The following is a 17,066-nucleotide window of genomic DNA, read 5'->3' as shown; positions in this document are numbered from 1 at the left end:
GGCTCCCGCTTGCCTCAATGAACAAATTTTCTATAGCTGTTTTTTGTAGATAGGTGTTGTTCATGAGTCTTGACTTCCTATGAGCACTTTTCTTCTGCTTAGACTTGTCATGTTTTTCTGTAGTATAGATTTCCCTTAGTCTGCAGATTACCCTGTTCATAGATCTGTTACTGTATGTAGGCTAGATGATTTTAAAGTTGTTTATTCATTTTTTCTATGTTTTTTATAAATTCTTTCAATATATTTTTTCTGATGTATGTTTACCCTCTGTTACCTACAAATGGGTGCGTGTGTTTGCTCTAAATCCGGGAGCAAGAGGATGATGTGGTGCAATAGGTTACTGCCATAGCAGCACGGATGGAGAAATGGTTAGCAACAATGCCTCACAGCACTGAGGTCATGGGTTCAATCCCCACCATGACTCTAACTGTGTGGAGTTTGTATATTCTTCCCATACTTGCATGGGTTTCCTCCTGGTACTCCGGTTTCCTCCCACAATCCAAAAATATACTGGTAGGCTAATTGGCTTCCAAAAAAAGTAACCCTAGAATGTCTGTGTGTGTGTACATGTGGCAAGGAGCTTACAATCTATGTTCCCTACCACATGTACACACACACTGGGGCAGGGACTGATGTGAATGTTCAAATATTCTCTGTAAAGCGTTGCAGAATTTGTATGCGCTATATAAGAAACTGTTAATAAATAAATAGTAAAAAAAGATATAAGGTGCTGTTAAAAGAGAGGTATATTCACCCGCATCAATTTGACTAAACAGTTACACATTCCTTAATAGTTGTTTGGTGAGGTGGCTTGCATCTCTGGGGAAGAGATGTGCTGCACTGATTTTAGATCTCCTTCTCTTTGTGCCAATAGTAGAGTTGGGTTGCTCCTGAATGGTCTCTCCACAGCAGTACCATCTTATTTTTACAGATGGGGTCTGTTTAAGTGGTCGGTAGCAGGTAGCAGGTGATATAATGCCTTTCCACTGATGCGTTTCACTGTAATGTTATCTGGTGCTGTGAGGACAGATATGTGATTCACTAAAGTAGAGCGATGTAGCTCAACCTCATATATATTCCTGCTCAAATTATTTCTACAGGCACAGAGAGAGACATTTAGCATTTATAGAGAAAATTGTTGAATACTTGGTTAAAACGACAACGCTTAAATATAAAATATCACTTCTGCATGACGCCTGCTGTGGGAAAAATAAAATATGAGGTTTAGCTACATTGCTCTATACTGGTGAATCACACATCTGTCCTCACAAGCTAACATTATAGTGAAACGCGTCAGTTGCAAAGGCATTATATCATCTCCTACCTTCTACCCACCACTTAAAGGGACCCCATCTGTAAAAATACTGCTGTACCACTGTGGAGAGACCATCCAGGAGCAACCTGAACTCTATTGTTGGCACCAGGAGAAGGAGATCTAAAATCAGCTTGATGACAGTATACAGTGCATATCTTCCCCACAGAGTATTTTAAGTCACCCCAATGTTTGATACAATATTTACATGTTTTGCAACTGGTGAGAATTTCTTAAGGTCTAATATGATGTTCCTTATACAACCAATGTGTTCCAACACTCTTTCAGTGAATACTCTTGATGTGAAGACTATGGATTTCATATAGGACCACATTTGCATTCCAAACTGTATATGACTCAGTTGTTTAACAGTTTATTTAGTCTTTGAAAAATCCTCAGCTATATGTTATTATATTTTCTATTTTGTGTAAACTGGAATCTTCCTTTTCCATCTTCCATTATCTCATCTTGCTCAGATACTAATGTACATTCAATAATTGCCTTATTTTTTCTTATTTTTCTCTTTATTATTTACTTCACTATTATCTCCATCTACCACAACATTTACATGTCCTTATTTCAATGAGTCATATTTGACTTTCTTGTCCTTTGATCTGGGCTTTCTCTTCCCCAGCTCTACATCAAATGTTTCATCTTCTACTCCATGAGTATTCATAAGAGTTAACACAAACTTGGACAAAGCTTCTTCCCTTAAATTTAATCTTTGATGGTACCCTTGTTTGTCTTTACATTTTTAGTAATTTTGGGCTTCACATTCTCTATCTGGTATTGCCTTTTCCCTATTTTTCTGCTTTTTTCACATTTTTATATCTACAGAGCAACATAAGATGCTCGATATATAATAATTAATGGATGCTTGCATCTATGAAGAAAAAGGCCATAATTGTGCCTCCTTATGTAACCACCATCTGGTGATGCACCCTATCTACAATGCTGGCAGTGACTGATGGTTGTGATGCTGATCTACTGCTATGTACTATCTACAATGCTGGCAGTGACTTCTTGTTGTGAAACTAATCTAGTGCTGTACAGTATCCTATCTATAATACTGGCAGTGACTGATGGTTGTGATGCTGATCTAGTGCTGCACCATATCGACAATGATAGCAGTGACTGATCATTGTGATGCTGATCTAGTGCTGCACCCTATATACAATGCTGGCAGTGACTGATGGTTGTGATGATGATCTTATGCTGCAACCTATCTACAATGCTGGCAGTGACTGATGGTTGTGATGATGATCTTATGCTGCAACCTATTTACAATGCTGGCAGTGACTGATAGTTGTGACACTGATCTGGTGCTGCACCCTATCTACAATGGTGGCAGTGACTGATGGTTTTTATGCTGATCTAGTGCTGCACCCTATCTACAATGCTGGCAGTGACTGATGGGTGTGATGCTGATCTGGTGCTGCGCTCTATCTACAATGCTGGCAGTGACTGATGGGTGTGATGCTGATCTGGTGCTGTGCTCTATCTACACTGCTGGTAGTGACTGATGGTTGTGATACTGATCTGGTGCTGCACCCTATCTACAATGCTGGCAGTGACTGATGGGTGTGATGCTGATCTGGTGCTACGCTCTATATACAGATGTAGCGGGATTCATCTTTGCAGGTGATGGCGATGGCGTCACCATCGCCATCCCCTGCCCCGCCGCCATCTGTATGCCGGAAGGGGACGCACGCGCACCCCCCGCAGTGCCCTCGGGTCCCCCCCAGCCCCCTCGAGCGGGAGGCGGACAGTATTGCGTCCGCCTCGCCGCTCCGCCGCCCGGATACTGAGATGCGCGTGCGTGGGGGACGCACGCGCGTCTCAGTCAGATGGAGCGCCGTGTTGCTGGCGGATCGCCAGCAAGGATAAAACCGGCCCCATTTGTACAATGCTGGCAGTGATTGATGGTTATGATGCTGATCTGGTGCTGCAACCTATCTACAATGCTGGCAGTGACTGATGGTTGTGATGCTGATCTGGTGCTTTATCCTATATACAATGCTGGCAGCGAACATATTTTTCCTTCAGAAGTATCCTGTGGAATTCGCATATTTTCACACAGCAATTATTCCCTAAAGGCGCGTACACACGGGGGGAGATATATTACACAGCAATATATTGCTAGCAACAGTGGCATAACTAGATTCATGTGGGCCCCATAGCAAAACTTTGTGAGGGCTCCTATTCATGACCTAATGCTAAAAAATGTATATAGCACATGATACTTTGACAGGCAAAGTGGGCCCCATTCAGCTCTGGGCCCCATAGCAGCTGCCCCCCCTGCACCTACGGTAGGTACACCCTTGCTGAACAATAACTTGCTCAGTGTCTCCTTTTCATCAGCAACCAGAGATGGTCGCTGATGAAAAGGAACCTCTGCTGGGGGAGCCGCAGAGGTAAGCAGCTGGTCACAGGACCAGCGATTACAATTTTGCTGAAAATGGGAGCGCGCACCCGACCATATTTCCAGTGATTATAGTGTGTACACGGCTTAAGGTGCTGGTGCTGTGAGAGCTGCACCCCTATCTTAATCAGGACCATTCTGTGTCTTAGTGTCAAATTTTACCTTTGAGCCCACAGAAAATGTCAAAATACCAACTTCTGATTAAATCTGCAAGACGTACTGTACTGTACATCCGATTTACAATTCATGTAACACATCATTTGATTTTAATATCATGGATATAAAAAAAGCTATGTTAGAATATATTTCACTTTATATAGTGCAGGGCTGGGCAATTGCGGCCCTCCAGATGTTGATGAACTACACATCCCAGGATGCTTTGCATTAGTTTTGCTATGTGGCCATGCTGAAACTGATGCAAGGCATGCTGGTATGTGTAGTTCATCAACATCTGGAGGGCCGCAATTGCCCAGCCCTGAAATAGTGTATAGCAAACAGTTTTTCATTTTCAATTCAAAGTTTTATAGTAGTGGATACATTTAGGGGGGTATTCAATCCCGGTCGCTATTTGTGACAGGAGAAATACAGTAGAGGGGACCTCCTATTCAATGCTGTCTTTCCCAACAGCATTGAAGAGGCAGATTGACAGAATGGGCCTGACTATAAAAGCAGTCGGATCCCTTTTGTAAATTTTGATTGTGAATTGTTGTGATTAAGGACGAATCTCGACAATCCATGGCAGTTTATGCAGACACGCCCCGTGTTTGCTGACCATCAGGCATGACATTGAATTGTGATTCTTGGCAACCTGCATTTGAGCAAAACAAATACGGGCCAGGGTCACAGCTGTCAGGAAGGATCGACCGGCGTGACCCGGGTTGAATTCATTGAAAAACATTGAAAACATTTATGAAAAACTTTTTTCTAACAGGCTCCTCCTATTGTTCTTTTCAGGTCTCAGGAGAATATTGTAGCATTTAGGGAAAAATATACAGCTCAGTATTCCTATACCTGATGCCAATATAGCAAATATCTCTACAGTGACCATGTTTTTCCCCTTACTGCTCAGATAGGCCGGGATGGCACAGACCCACACACTGCAGAACATCAGCATGCTGAAGGTGATATATTTGGCCTCATTATAGATGTCAGGTAATGTCCTCACCATGAAAGCCAGAACAAAGCTCAGAGCTGCCAGGAGTCCCAAGTAACCCAACATGACATAAAAGGCCAGCTCAGAACCCTCATTACATTGAATAATCATTAGCCCAGGATATGTGTTTCTGTCATTCTCTTGAAAAGGAGGAGACACTGACAACCAAATAGCACTGGTGAGAACTTGTACAGATGAGCAGATCAACACTACAGAATTCGGCAATTTGGCACCCAGCCATTTATGCCAGTAACTTCCAGGTTTGGTGGCTTTGAAAGCGATGCAAACCATGATAGTCTTGGCCAGGACAGAAGATACAGCCACAGTGAATAGTAGACCAAAGGATATTTGGCGTAGCATGCAGGTGATGTCCTCTGGGCGGCCGATAAACAGGTGAACACAGAGGAGGCTCAGCTTGAGGGAGATGAGAAGAATGAAGCTGAGGTTTCTGTTATTGGCTTTTACTATGGGAGAGTCCCGAAAGGAAACAAATATTCCAAATATAAACATAGTTATGATAAAACACAGGATAGACATTGAAGAAAAAACTACAGCTAATATGTCTGTCCTGTATGATAAATATACTAATACTCTGGGCACACACTGGTCTTTATACTCATTAGGCCATTCATCATCCGGACACTTCTGGCAGTTCTCACTGTCTACAAATGAACAAGAAATTCATGTTATAATAATTTATACAAACAGAGAATGTGAAAGCAGATAAGAACTATTTTGTCCGACGTAGTCTGTGCCTTTTTACCTTCAGGTAGCTTCAACCTTATTTGATACTTAATATTTTGTAATGCTATCCATATGCCTATCCTGAGGATTCTTAAATTCTTCTACTGTATTAGACTCTTCCACCTAAGATGGGAGGCTATTCCGCTTATCCACTAACCTTTCTGTAGAGCTATTTTAACTCAAATTACCCCTAACTTACCACCCTTCAGTCTCTGTGCATGTCCTCATGTTCTAGTTCTTCTCTGCTTTTGAAGAATGTCTTCCTTCTGTACTTATTATTATTATTATTATTATTATTATTATTATTATTATTATTATTATTATTATTATACTTCTGTATTATTCTAGATGAAGCCATACATGTGACATATACAGAAGCATTATTACTTCTTTCTGCTGCTGATTCCACTCACTAAGCATCTGGCTTTCCTTCATCATTGTATTGTTACCTTGTCTCTCTGCCTTTAAGTCATTTGAAATTGTGACACTTATGGTAGATTCCTTTTCTCCTCTGTTGTTTATATTATAGTACCCTTGATATTAAATTTAGCATAAATCTTTCAAATTTTTATTCAATGTCAAACAAATAGTTCATTTTTATGAAATAAGATACTTCCTGATGGAAAACAGGTATCCGAATGGTAGGCTGACAATGTGAAGGTCAACATTCAATAGGTCAGAATGCATATGGTCAACATTGTTACAAAGGCCCTTATTCTAGTTGAATCTGACGGATGCGTATTTTCGGACAGGAACCGAGAGTTCTTAGCCCCGCCTTCCATACGGATCGCTCACACTGTCCGAATGCAGCAAGACACCGACCGAATGGACCGCGAGTGGATTTTTCATGTGAACACCTCCTCCATCTGTGGGAACCTCCCCCATCATTCGATGGTTTCCGACCATCGAATGCTGGACCGAGTGGTCAGGCAGCACCGAGTGCTCCAGACCACTCTGACATTTTTCCGAATGAAAGCAGGGATATGGGTGGCCAGCTGACATCCGGCTATGTCAGCTGTCCGCCACTCACACGTGCGTCACGGCTGCATTACCATACGTACGCCCAGCGTTTTCATGGGAATGCCCATGAAACACAGGATGTACGCATATGTTAATGAGCCTAAACAGCCCTTCACGCCCCTCTCCACCCCCTGATCAGATGGTTCTGTACGATCATTTTCTGCAGGAACTCACGCCGTGTTTGGACGTGTGAGGCGTTCTCACATGCGCAGATACGACTCTGCACATGCACAAACACCAACCATCGGCCATCCATCTGCATTCAGACCCATCTGACTCAATCGGAATAAGGGCCAAAGTCAGCACAAGTGAAAGGTGGAGGGACAGTGATCAACACATGAAGAGATCAACAGAATTTTTGGGAATTTTTTATTTTCTTTACTTTTTCATTCTTCACCACCCACATGGACTCCAAATAAGAATGATAAAGTGTGCCATAGGCAGTAGTAGTGGAGCAAGGCACCTGGCCAAAACCATGGTATATGGGAAAAAAACAACCTTTTCATCTGTTGATTTTTTAATGTCAACTATTTGCTTTTATTCACCTTTTTTGTGTTGGCTTATTGATAGACTCATGAGCAGGATGTGTACAGATGGAGCCACACTTATTTTTGATGATAAAGGGGCACACATGTGCCTCACACACATGCGGGTCCCATTCTTGGCAACCCGTTCTTTGTAATACAGTAGGTAATGACAATAACTGTATCATGTACATGGCAGCCTGCCATTGTTAATTGTGCAAAAGGCCAAAGAAATTTGCAAAGCACCAAATAACTTTATTGATTAAAAAAAAAGTAGTATGTTAAATAAATAAAAATTGTACCCCAAACCAGTATTGCTGCTAACAGTATAACTGTGTCTCTTACCACTAGGCCACAGAAACCTGTGATTTTAGTTGCTCTATTGGTGTACAATATACAGTCCAGTATGAGACATAGTCCATAGAGTGCGCTTAAATAATGTACCATGTGACAGTTTCCAGCATTAGTAAAGGTTAGCATGTATACCATATTTATACAGTAGCAATCTGTACGCATGACATGTATCACCGAACAGAGCTGCTTGTGAGAATTTAATCCAAGAACTCTGTACCTAAAGTATGTATTCTTTCCCTAAAGAAAGGACAAAATCTGTAGTGGGAAATTGGACAAAATCTATAGTGGAAAGACAGTTTTTTTTTATCCCCCGTATTTATACCTTTTAAAAACGGGCTTTACAGAGTACTGTACAGTATGTGTGAATTATTGTATACAGTATTTCAGAACACACCTATGACATGTACAGGCATGTGCTGTACTGTTTAGGAAAAGTGACATCTGGTGGTCAATGAGTAGTATTGCAGGATACAATTACTACATTATGTTACATTTCTAACGTGATTTAGAACGGGACTATAGCGGAAGGAGCAGGCACGATTCACATAGCGCACGTTATGCGGTACGCAGCCACGATGTATGAGGACACATACGTAGGAGATGATGATGTGGGCTGCAAGATGACACAGAAAGAAGATGATGGTGTGGGCTGAGAGACATCGCAGATAGGAGACGATAGTGTGGGCTGAGATAAGACGCAGATGGGAGATGATGATGTGGGCTAAGAGACATCACAATTAGGATATAATAGTTTTTGCCTTCAGTAAATTAATGTGTTTGTAAAAATGGACAAACTCAGTCAAGATTGTAAACTTGGACAAACTGGATTTTTAGTAAATTTACCCCTTATAGCTGGGTCTGTGACTCTGAATCCAGGCACAAATGTTAATTGTACAGTCAAAAACTTTTTCTATTATATTTTTATCACAGTTTCAATGTATCAGATCTTATTGCAGTGTTTCCATAGTGTATGGCGATACATGATTAAGGACATTTATAGACAATATCTACTAACAATTCTTACAAATTAACTCTTTCAGTCTACACAATTTTCTAAATTTGAAGGTTGAACAACTGGAAATGACCAAATCAGTCAAATATATCCACTACATTTCCCTCCACGCATGGGGGGTTATTCTAGTTTGCTCTTTCTGACAAAATCCTTCTTAGATGGACAAAACCATGTGCACTGCAGGGGGGAAGATGTAACATGTGCAGAGAGATTTAAATTTTGGGTGAGTTATTTTGTTTCTGTGCAGGGTAAATACTAACTGCTTTATTTTTACACTGCAATATAGATCTCACTTTGTAGTAAAACCCCACCCAAATCTAATTCTCTCTGCACAAGTAACATCTGCCCCACCTGCAGTGCACATGGTTTTGTCCATCTAAGAAGGATTTTGTCAGAAAGAGTGAACTAGAATAAGGCCCATGGACACAAGGCTGTAGGAAGATTACACAATGTAATATAAGATGATTACCTGACACATTGGATATCTCCCCCTCTGAGCATGGGATACAGTCATAGCAGCAGGTGTGAGAGCCTTTCTTCAGTACCCGTCTGGTTCCTGGAAGACAGACTCCAGTACACAAACCTCGGGGAACCTGGGAAAAGAAAAAAAAAAAAACTGCTTCCAAAATATGTGCTAATTTAATTTGCATTTGTAAATGTTTGGACATTGTTATTCTATGGGCATGTATGGTCTTTCCTAATAAATTGTTTTAGAAAACATAAACTTGAAGCAACAAATAAAAGGCATCGGAGGGGGGGGGGATTTACTATGATTACTGATTATGCACTTCTAATGGATATGATCGGTATTGGCCGAAATAGTCTGAAAATGACCGGAGAATATGGCAAACTAACTAAACTGCTGTACTCTCTGGATTCGTATTTTCAGATGGTGATGTGAAATGTATTTGGCTGCTGTATTTACTGGCAACCAAATACAAACTATGGGGCAGCATCGCACGGATTAGTCAGATACGTCCGATTCCACCATGTGTTAAAAAAATGAAATGAATCAACTGTGGTACCCCCACCTGGCAATAACCAGCCCAGGGCTCTTTGAGGGGAAAAAACAGCTGAGGTCACCCTGTATTTCTTAAACCAGCAATGGGCTCTTAGCCCGGTCCTGGTTCCAAAAATACAGGGATAAAATGATTAGGGGTCCCCTGTATTTCGGCAACAAGCATCGGGCTTAAACCAGTGGTGTCATGCTACAGCCAGGGGAGACATTTTTCCCCTGGACAAAACATGATAGTGGTGTCTAGTCAGCCCAGGCCTGGTCACTGGGGTAGTGGGGACCCCCTAACAAGTCCAAGCAAGCCTCCCTGGCATGCAGGGACTTGGCAAACCACAAGTCCCAGTATGCAGGTCATTAATGGGGCTGCTGGGTCTTGTAGTTTGACAACAATAACAATGCCCCAATAAAACACAAACACTGATTTAACTAAACATGTAATACACACAACAATCTGATATACTTACCTATCTTGCCATGTAGGTTTGGCTCACTTCTCCAGTAGAATCCAGGGTGGTACCTGTGAAAGGAAATCATACTCACCTGCTCCTCCAGCGTTGATCGGTCAGCGTAGACCTTTTTTTTTTGTTTCATCTGCCCCACCTGCATGGTTTTGACCATTTTTAAAACAAATCTACCCTGTGAATAACTCTGAATCAGACCTAAAATCACTTTGGTGGCAGTCACACAGGACCGTTACCTTTCCGTGTTTCCATTCTATTGTCCATGGTAAGATAAGCAGCTGCTGATCATCTGGGACATATGGATCATATCTGCCAACAGCCGTCCGATAGGGAATACTTCTATGGCCAATTTGTTTCCTTTTCCAATTCTCAATGTCCAGAACTTCAGGATATTCTCCCTTTTCATCAAAATATATTCTTTCATTATATGGACCAAGGTAGTTCATTTTTTTTACAAAGTTTTTCAGCTTAAAAAAAAAGAAAAAGAAAAACACCAAAAAACAGAAAACTGTTAGAATTAGTAAAAAATATAAAATATATGAATTATGTCCTCAACAGCAAGAACGTTATCTAATTGCTCTAGAACGATAGTAATACAGCACAATGCCAACAACAAGAACGTTATCTAATTGCTCTAGAACGATAGTAATACGGCACAATGCCAACAACAAGAACGTTATCTAATTGCTCTGGAATGATAGTAATACAGCACAATGCCAACAGCAAGAACGTTATCTAATTGCTCTTGAATGATAGTAATACAGCACAATGCCAACAGCAAGAACGTTATCTAATTGCTCTAGAACGATAGTAATACGGCACAATGCCAACAACAAGAACGTTATCTAATTGCTCTGGAATGATAGTAATACAGCACAATGCCAACAGCAAGAACGTTATCTAATTGCTCTTGAATGATAGTAATACAGCACAATGCCAACAGCAAGAACGTTATCTAATTGCTCTAGAACGATAGTAATACGGCACAATGCCAACAACAAGAACGTTATCTAATTGCTCTGGAGTGATAGTAATACAGCACAATGCCAACAGAACCAGACTTACAGCCAGGGAGCAGTACAGGGTAAGAAGCTTGGCAGTTTTTGCTCTGCCTACATTTATTTCATGTGTCATTATTATAATAGTAGATGTTTCCACAAGAGCCAGGGTGAATTGTAATAGGGTCCGAATTTGTGACTTTTGTGATAAAATCGCAAACAACGTCCGAAATCGCACATTTTCTGCAATTTGGACATTTTATATTGTGCGATTTGCGGTAAAAAAATGCACTTTTTGCCACACATTCGCACATTTTTCAGAAAATCATGGAGCTATGCGTCTCCATGGAGATTCATAGCTCAGCCCTGATTGGCTTAAAGTGTCTCCATGGAGACACATAGACCCAACCACACTAAGAGCTTGTATATTGCTGTGCCAATGTTATACAAGCTGTCAGCAGGGACGGAGGAATCCGGCTGTCAGTGCAGAGTGAGCCTGCACTGGAGGAGGGAGTCAGCACCGGAGCCTGGTGTTATACATATAAGTGTAAAAGGAATTTGTGTGTGTGTGTAATAAACTTGTACTGTTCTTAGTGTCTGTGTTTTTTTAACATTCTTTTATCAGGTGAACTAAAAGTCCCAGCATGTGAGGGAGGCCTAGTGGGACTTGTAGTTCACCTGTAAATAGAATTTTTTGTGTGTGATTTTACCATATCAGGCTGGCATCCACCGCCCACGGACAGCCCTGGCCTTCAGCCCTGGAGCGTGAAGCGGGGGTCCCCACTCCCCCAACTACCCCATCCAGGGCAGACCAGCTACAGTGAGCATGATACGGCTGGGGGACCTTACGTAAAAAGTGTCCCCAGGCTGTGGCATGACATTGCGGGCTGGCTCCAAAATACGGGGGACCCCCAGTTTTCTTTCCCCCCCCCCGTATTTTTGGAACCAGGACCGGTCCAAGAATCCGGGGCTGGTTTCAGAAATACGGGGGACCCCTACACTTTTGTCCCCTGTATTTTTGGAACCAGGTCTAACTCATTGAGCTCGGGGCTGGTTATGCTCAGGAGGGGGGACCCCACACCATTTTAATTTTTTTTACACAAAATCGCATATTTCCTCAAATTCGCACATTTTTGACTAAAAATTGTACCATATCGCACACATATCACCCTTTTTTGCCGCAAATTCACATCTTATCAAATATGCACATTTACTGCAAAAAATGCAATTATAAAAAGTGCCATGTGTTGTGATTTCGGAAAATGCTATTTTTTTCGCATCCCATTAAATCTCGCCCCAGCTGTTCATTGTAAGATAACATTATATGAGTCAAAACTTAATTTTACATTTACATGACAATGAGGAGTACACAATGGGGCTGATTCAGCTTTGTTACCATAGCAAAAAAACACACAAAGATATAAAGTGGCTGTAAGGACATTAGCTGTAGGGTGTGAACAGATCAGTGTCCTGACAAATTCTGTATATGTCTATGAGGGAGATTCTCTAAAGATCTCTACCCCCCTTCGCCGCCAATCGCAATTATAATTATCGCATATGTTCTAACATATATGATAATTATAGCAAAGGACAGCTCTTGCGTTAAGAGCTGTCCTTTGCGGTGAGAGTCGCTGGGTCCCAGCAGGTCCCGGCGGCTCCCTCTCCCTCCCACATCCGGCGCTGCTGCTGTGCCGGGCTCTCCTCCTCCCTGCACCCGGAAGAGGATCAGTGCAGGGAGGAGGTCACAGGTCCAGGCAGCACAGCTCTGTGCTGCCCGGACACAGGTGAGGGGGCGATGCGGGGCGGCGGGGGTCCGTGCGGGGCGGTGGGGGGTCGTTGCGGGGCAGCGGTGGGATGCGTTAGAAGCCCATAGGCTTCTATGGGGCATCACCATATTTCTGGCGATGCCCCCCACCGCGGTAACCCGGCAGGGGATGCTTAATGCATCCCGAAATGTGGTAAAAACCCAGATAACGGGGTTTTTACTGCATTTTTAGCTTAGAGAATCTCCCCCTATATCTTTTATATTGTGCTATGATATGTTTAATACAATGTAGTGTATTAAACACAAATTCTACATATAAGTCAGATTTTTGACCAGTCCTATACATTTGTTAATCTTTATGTACCTAACCAGACACAGCCTGTCTTTCTCTCCACAGCACTGGACCGGATTACCCCGCTGGTCGAGGGAATTCTGGTGGTTGGAGGAGACCTGAATTGGTCACTTCAACCGGAGGTTGATATCTCGGGTTCCCCGGGTAGATCTTCCACCACCCCACACCATAGGGACTCTACATGACCACCAGCTGGTTGACACCCAGTAGATAGAGATTACACTTTCTATTCCAACCCTCATAACATGTATTCCAGATTGGACTACTTTTTGCTCCCACATAGATTTATGGATATGATTCAGAGCACCGATATAGGTCTGATTACCTGGTCGGATCACACCCCAGTTTTCCTAACCCTGGAGACATCTTGTGCCAATTTAAAACAATGTGTCTGGTGCTTGAACGAGCAACTCCTTACTAACCCTAGGTGTAAGTCTCAACTGGCTACTGTGATTACTGAATATTTTTCAATTAATGAGACACCGGAGGTCTCTAGCATTACAGGGTGGGAGTAACTTATTCAGTTGGGTACAATGTTGAAACGGGAAAAGCAAGATAAAAAATTTGACCTTCTCCAGCAGCTGCGAGACAACACATAAGTCCTCCCCCTCTCCCCAGGTCCTATCAGATCTCAGTGAGGAGAGGTCAGCGCTTAACACCCTGCTATTTGATTACGTTAAAAGGGATTATAAATTGTGTAGGAACCGCTTTTATCAGTGGGGCAACAAGCCGGGCAGGCTTCTAGCCAGAGCATTGAGGTCCCAGAGAGCCACCTTATGGGGGAAATTTACTAAGGTAAAATTGTATAAAAAATTTGTATTTATTAATACATTCGGATCAGGTGGGTTTTGTATCTGGGAGGGAGGCACAAGATAACATGACAAAGGTTATTGACCTGATACATCTTGCCTCTTCAAAGAATGTCCCTGTGGTGATGTTGTCTACTGATGCCGAAAAGGCATTTGACAGGGTTAGTTGGATGCTTATGGAGCTGGTCTTGCGACATTTAGGCCTAGGCCCAGTTAGCTTAAACCGCATCTTGGCACTTTATAGATTCCCCACAACCCGGATTATAATTAATAGGGCTATCTCTGAACCGGGTCTGATTAATAATGGAACCAGACGGGGCTGCCCCCTCTCTCCTCTTATTTTTATTTTGTGTATGGAGGCCTTGGCCTGTTCCATTAGACTGAACCCAAATATTACTGGCTTAAAAGTGGGAGATGTGGACTATAAGCTTGCACTGTTCGCAGATGATCTATTGGCGGCACTGTCCAACCCAACTATTTCTATTCCCAACCTCATGGTTGAGTTCCGAAAATTTGGCTTGCTTTCAAACTTTAAGATAAATCTGTCCAAATCTGAAGCCCTTAACGTGTCTACTCCGCCCCATTGCCTGGTGGGACTCAAGCAGTCCTTTTCCTTTGCCTGGCACCCTACTAGCCTTAAATACCTAGACATCACACTGTCCTCTGATTTATCCCTCCTTTTCAACAATTTTAAGCGACTACTACCCACACTCCGATCTGAATTCAGAAAATGGGGGAATAAACGCCTCTTGAGGATTAGTAGAGTTAGCGTAGTGAAAATGAATGTACTTCCTAGAGTCCTATACCTCCTACAAACATTACCTATCCATGTCCCGAAAACATGGTTCCGTGACCTACATAATGAGGTCAGAACATATGTTTGGGGTAATAAGAGACCACGATTCCAACATGCAAAACTCTTTAGACGGAAACATATGGGTGGACTTCAATTGCCACATTGCTCAGTTTATTATGATGCCATTGTATTAAGTAGGGTGTTGGAGTGGTCACGGACAACTAATATTAAGCAATGGGTTCATCTGGAAATTGAATCTCTGCCCACACCTACAGTTTTGGCCACTACCCTTGGCAGTCTAGGGCCCCGACCATCTCGCACCCTACTATAGGTCCCACCCTGACCCGTTGGAATCTGCTAAGAAAACTTTCCTGCATTTTCTCTCAGCTTTCCACCCTCACACCACTGTTTGACAACCCTGAGTTCCCTCCAGGAAATGCTAGCTCTGCTTTTGATGTATGGAAAAAGCACGGGGTGCAGCAGGTTGGCCAGCTGATGGACGTTGAAAAAGTGCTCTCTTTCCCTGCTTTGCAAGATAAATGGGAGCTGCCCTCATCCGAGATCTGGAGATACTTGCAATTAAAAAATTATGCACAAGGGAGAGAATTACACAAGGCAGCCAACAGATCTTTAACCCCTTTTGAGAGTAGGTGCATTTTCTCTCAAGGGGCTATGGTCTTCTAATTGAACACATGTACCCTTCCTTTCCTAAATATGCCTCTGACTGGGGAAATTACCTTTCCATTGTTTTAGAAGACGAGACTTGGATGAAAATATTTCAGACTACATTTGCCAGTTCTTCCAGTTACTCTGTGATTGAGACTCAGTTCAAGGTACTTTCACGTTGGTACAGATCCCCACTTACCATAGCAGAGTTGTTCCCTGGAGTAACCAATGCCTGTTGGATGTGTAATTAAGAGATAGGCTCCCCTTTACATAATTGGTGAGAATGCCGGCTATTACGCCCCTTCTGGGATCAAGTGAAGTCTATCACTAAGTCTTTGGTTGGTAACAGGGTTCCTACTACTCCCTCATTCTGGCTCCTTAATCTGTACCCTGGCCCAGTACAGGCCTATAAAAAATCTTTACTGAAATTCCTCAATGTTGCTGCTAAAGCGGTGATCCCAGTATGCTGGCGATCTACTTCCCCTCCCAAGATAAAAGACTAGTTTGCCAGAATTGATATGTATATGTCAATGGAGGATTTGAGAGTGGCTCCGGAGCGTATTCAGGAGTTCATAGCTACGTGGCATCCGTGGTTGGAATTTAAGTCTTCTCGATTGTTTTCAGACAACAATTAAACGACCACCCGCACTCCCTCCCTATACAGTTATGGCCAGGTATATCGTGGCTGCGTTGCGCATAAAGTGCGCCATGCAAATCGCGCATGGATCGCGCCTGCTCCTTGCGCTATAGTCCCATTATAGATCGCGTTATAACGTAACGTAATCTTGTAAATGTAACCTGCACTTACACTCATTGACCACCAGATGTCACTTTTCCCAAACAGTACAGCGCATGCGTAAAAATCTCTTCTACAAAACAGTGGCCGCCACGACTTTTCACTACAGATTTTGTCCTTACTTTACGGACAGAGTGTTTGTATTTACTCGCAGAAGCAGCTACGTACGGTCATTTATGTAATTGGTACAGAAGCCATGCTAACCTTTGCTATTGCTGGATGACTACTTAAAACATTATTTGAGGACCTACAGTATCATACTTTACACTACGGATTTTGCCCTTACTTTACGGACAGAGTTATTTTATTTTATTCGCAGCCGCAGTGACGTACTGTATGGTCATGAACTGTATGTGATTGGTGCAGAAGCCATGCTAACCACCTGCTTGTACTATAATCTCAGGCAACAGTGGCCTAACGGGTAGAGGCACAGCTGCACTATGTCAGTATCAGGAGTTCGATCCTCAGTTGGTTACAATATATTTTTATTTTTTAAACGTTCTTTTTTTTTAAACCAATACAGGTACTGTAGTTACAGTAGTTGGTGCTTATCAAATTCTTTCGGACTTTTCCACAAACAAAAATTCACAATGGCAGGCCTCCATGTACACGATAGTTAATACCCATACATACTGCGCTACAGAGAACGTTTTTTTTTTTTTGCAAAATAGATTTAGCTTTTCAGGTAAAATTCCTTGCCTTGAGGACCATGTTTCGGGATTAAATTCGCTAACCTTTGCTAACCAGCCACTTTTCACTACGGATCTTGTCCTTACTTTACGGACAGAGTGTTTGTACAGTATTTATTCGCAGAAGCAGCTACGTACGGTCATTTATGTAATTGGTACAGAAGCCATGCTAACCTTT

At 42.4% G+C, this 17,066-nt stretch overlaps 1 protein-coding gene across 1 annotated transcript in view; it reads right to left on the bottom strand.

Annotated features, from left to right (window-relative positions):
* Positions 1 to 4,641: 4,641 nt before the first annotated feature.
* The window catches only part of LOC146012883 (vomeronasal type-2 receptor 26-like), a 90,023-nt gene continuing 77,598 nt past the window's right edge, over positions 4,642 to 17,066 (bottom strand). The window contains exons 3-5 of the mRNA XM_083151515.1: positions 10,254 to 10,415; positions 9,011 to 9,134; positions 4,642 to 5,549 (exon numbers count right to left, since the gene is read on the bottom strand). Coding sequence (XP_083007641.1) covers positions 4,642 to 5,549; positions 9,011 to 9,134; positions 10,254 to 10,415 — 1,194 coding nt within the window. The remainder of the gene's footprint in view (positions 5,550 to 9,010; positions 9,135 to 10,253; positions 10,416 to 17,066) is intronic.

This window comes from Crinia signifera, chromosome 1, assembly GCF_055691185.1.
Source record: "Crinia signifera chromosome 1, ASM5569118v1, whole genome shotgun sequence".
In the NCBI taxonomy this organism is placed as follows: Eukaryota; Metazoa; Chordata; class Amphibia; order Anura; family Myobatrachidae; genus Crinia; species Crinia signifera.
This window is presented reverse-complemented; position numbering and strand designations above follow the sequence as displayed.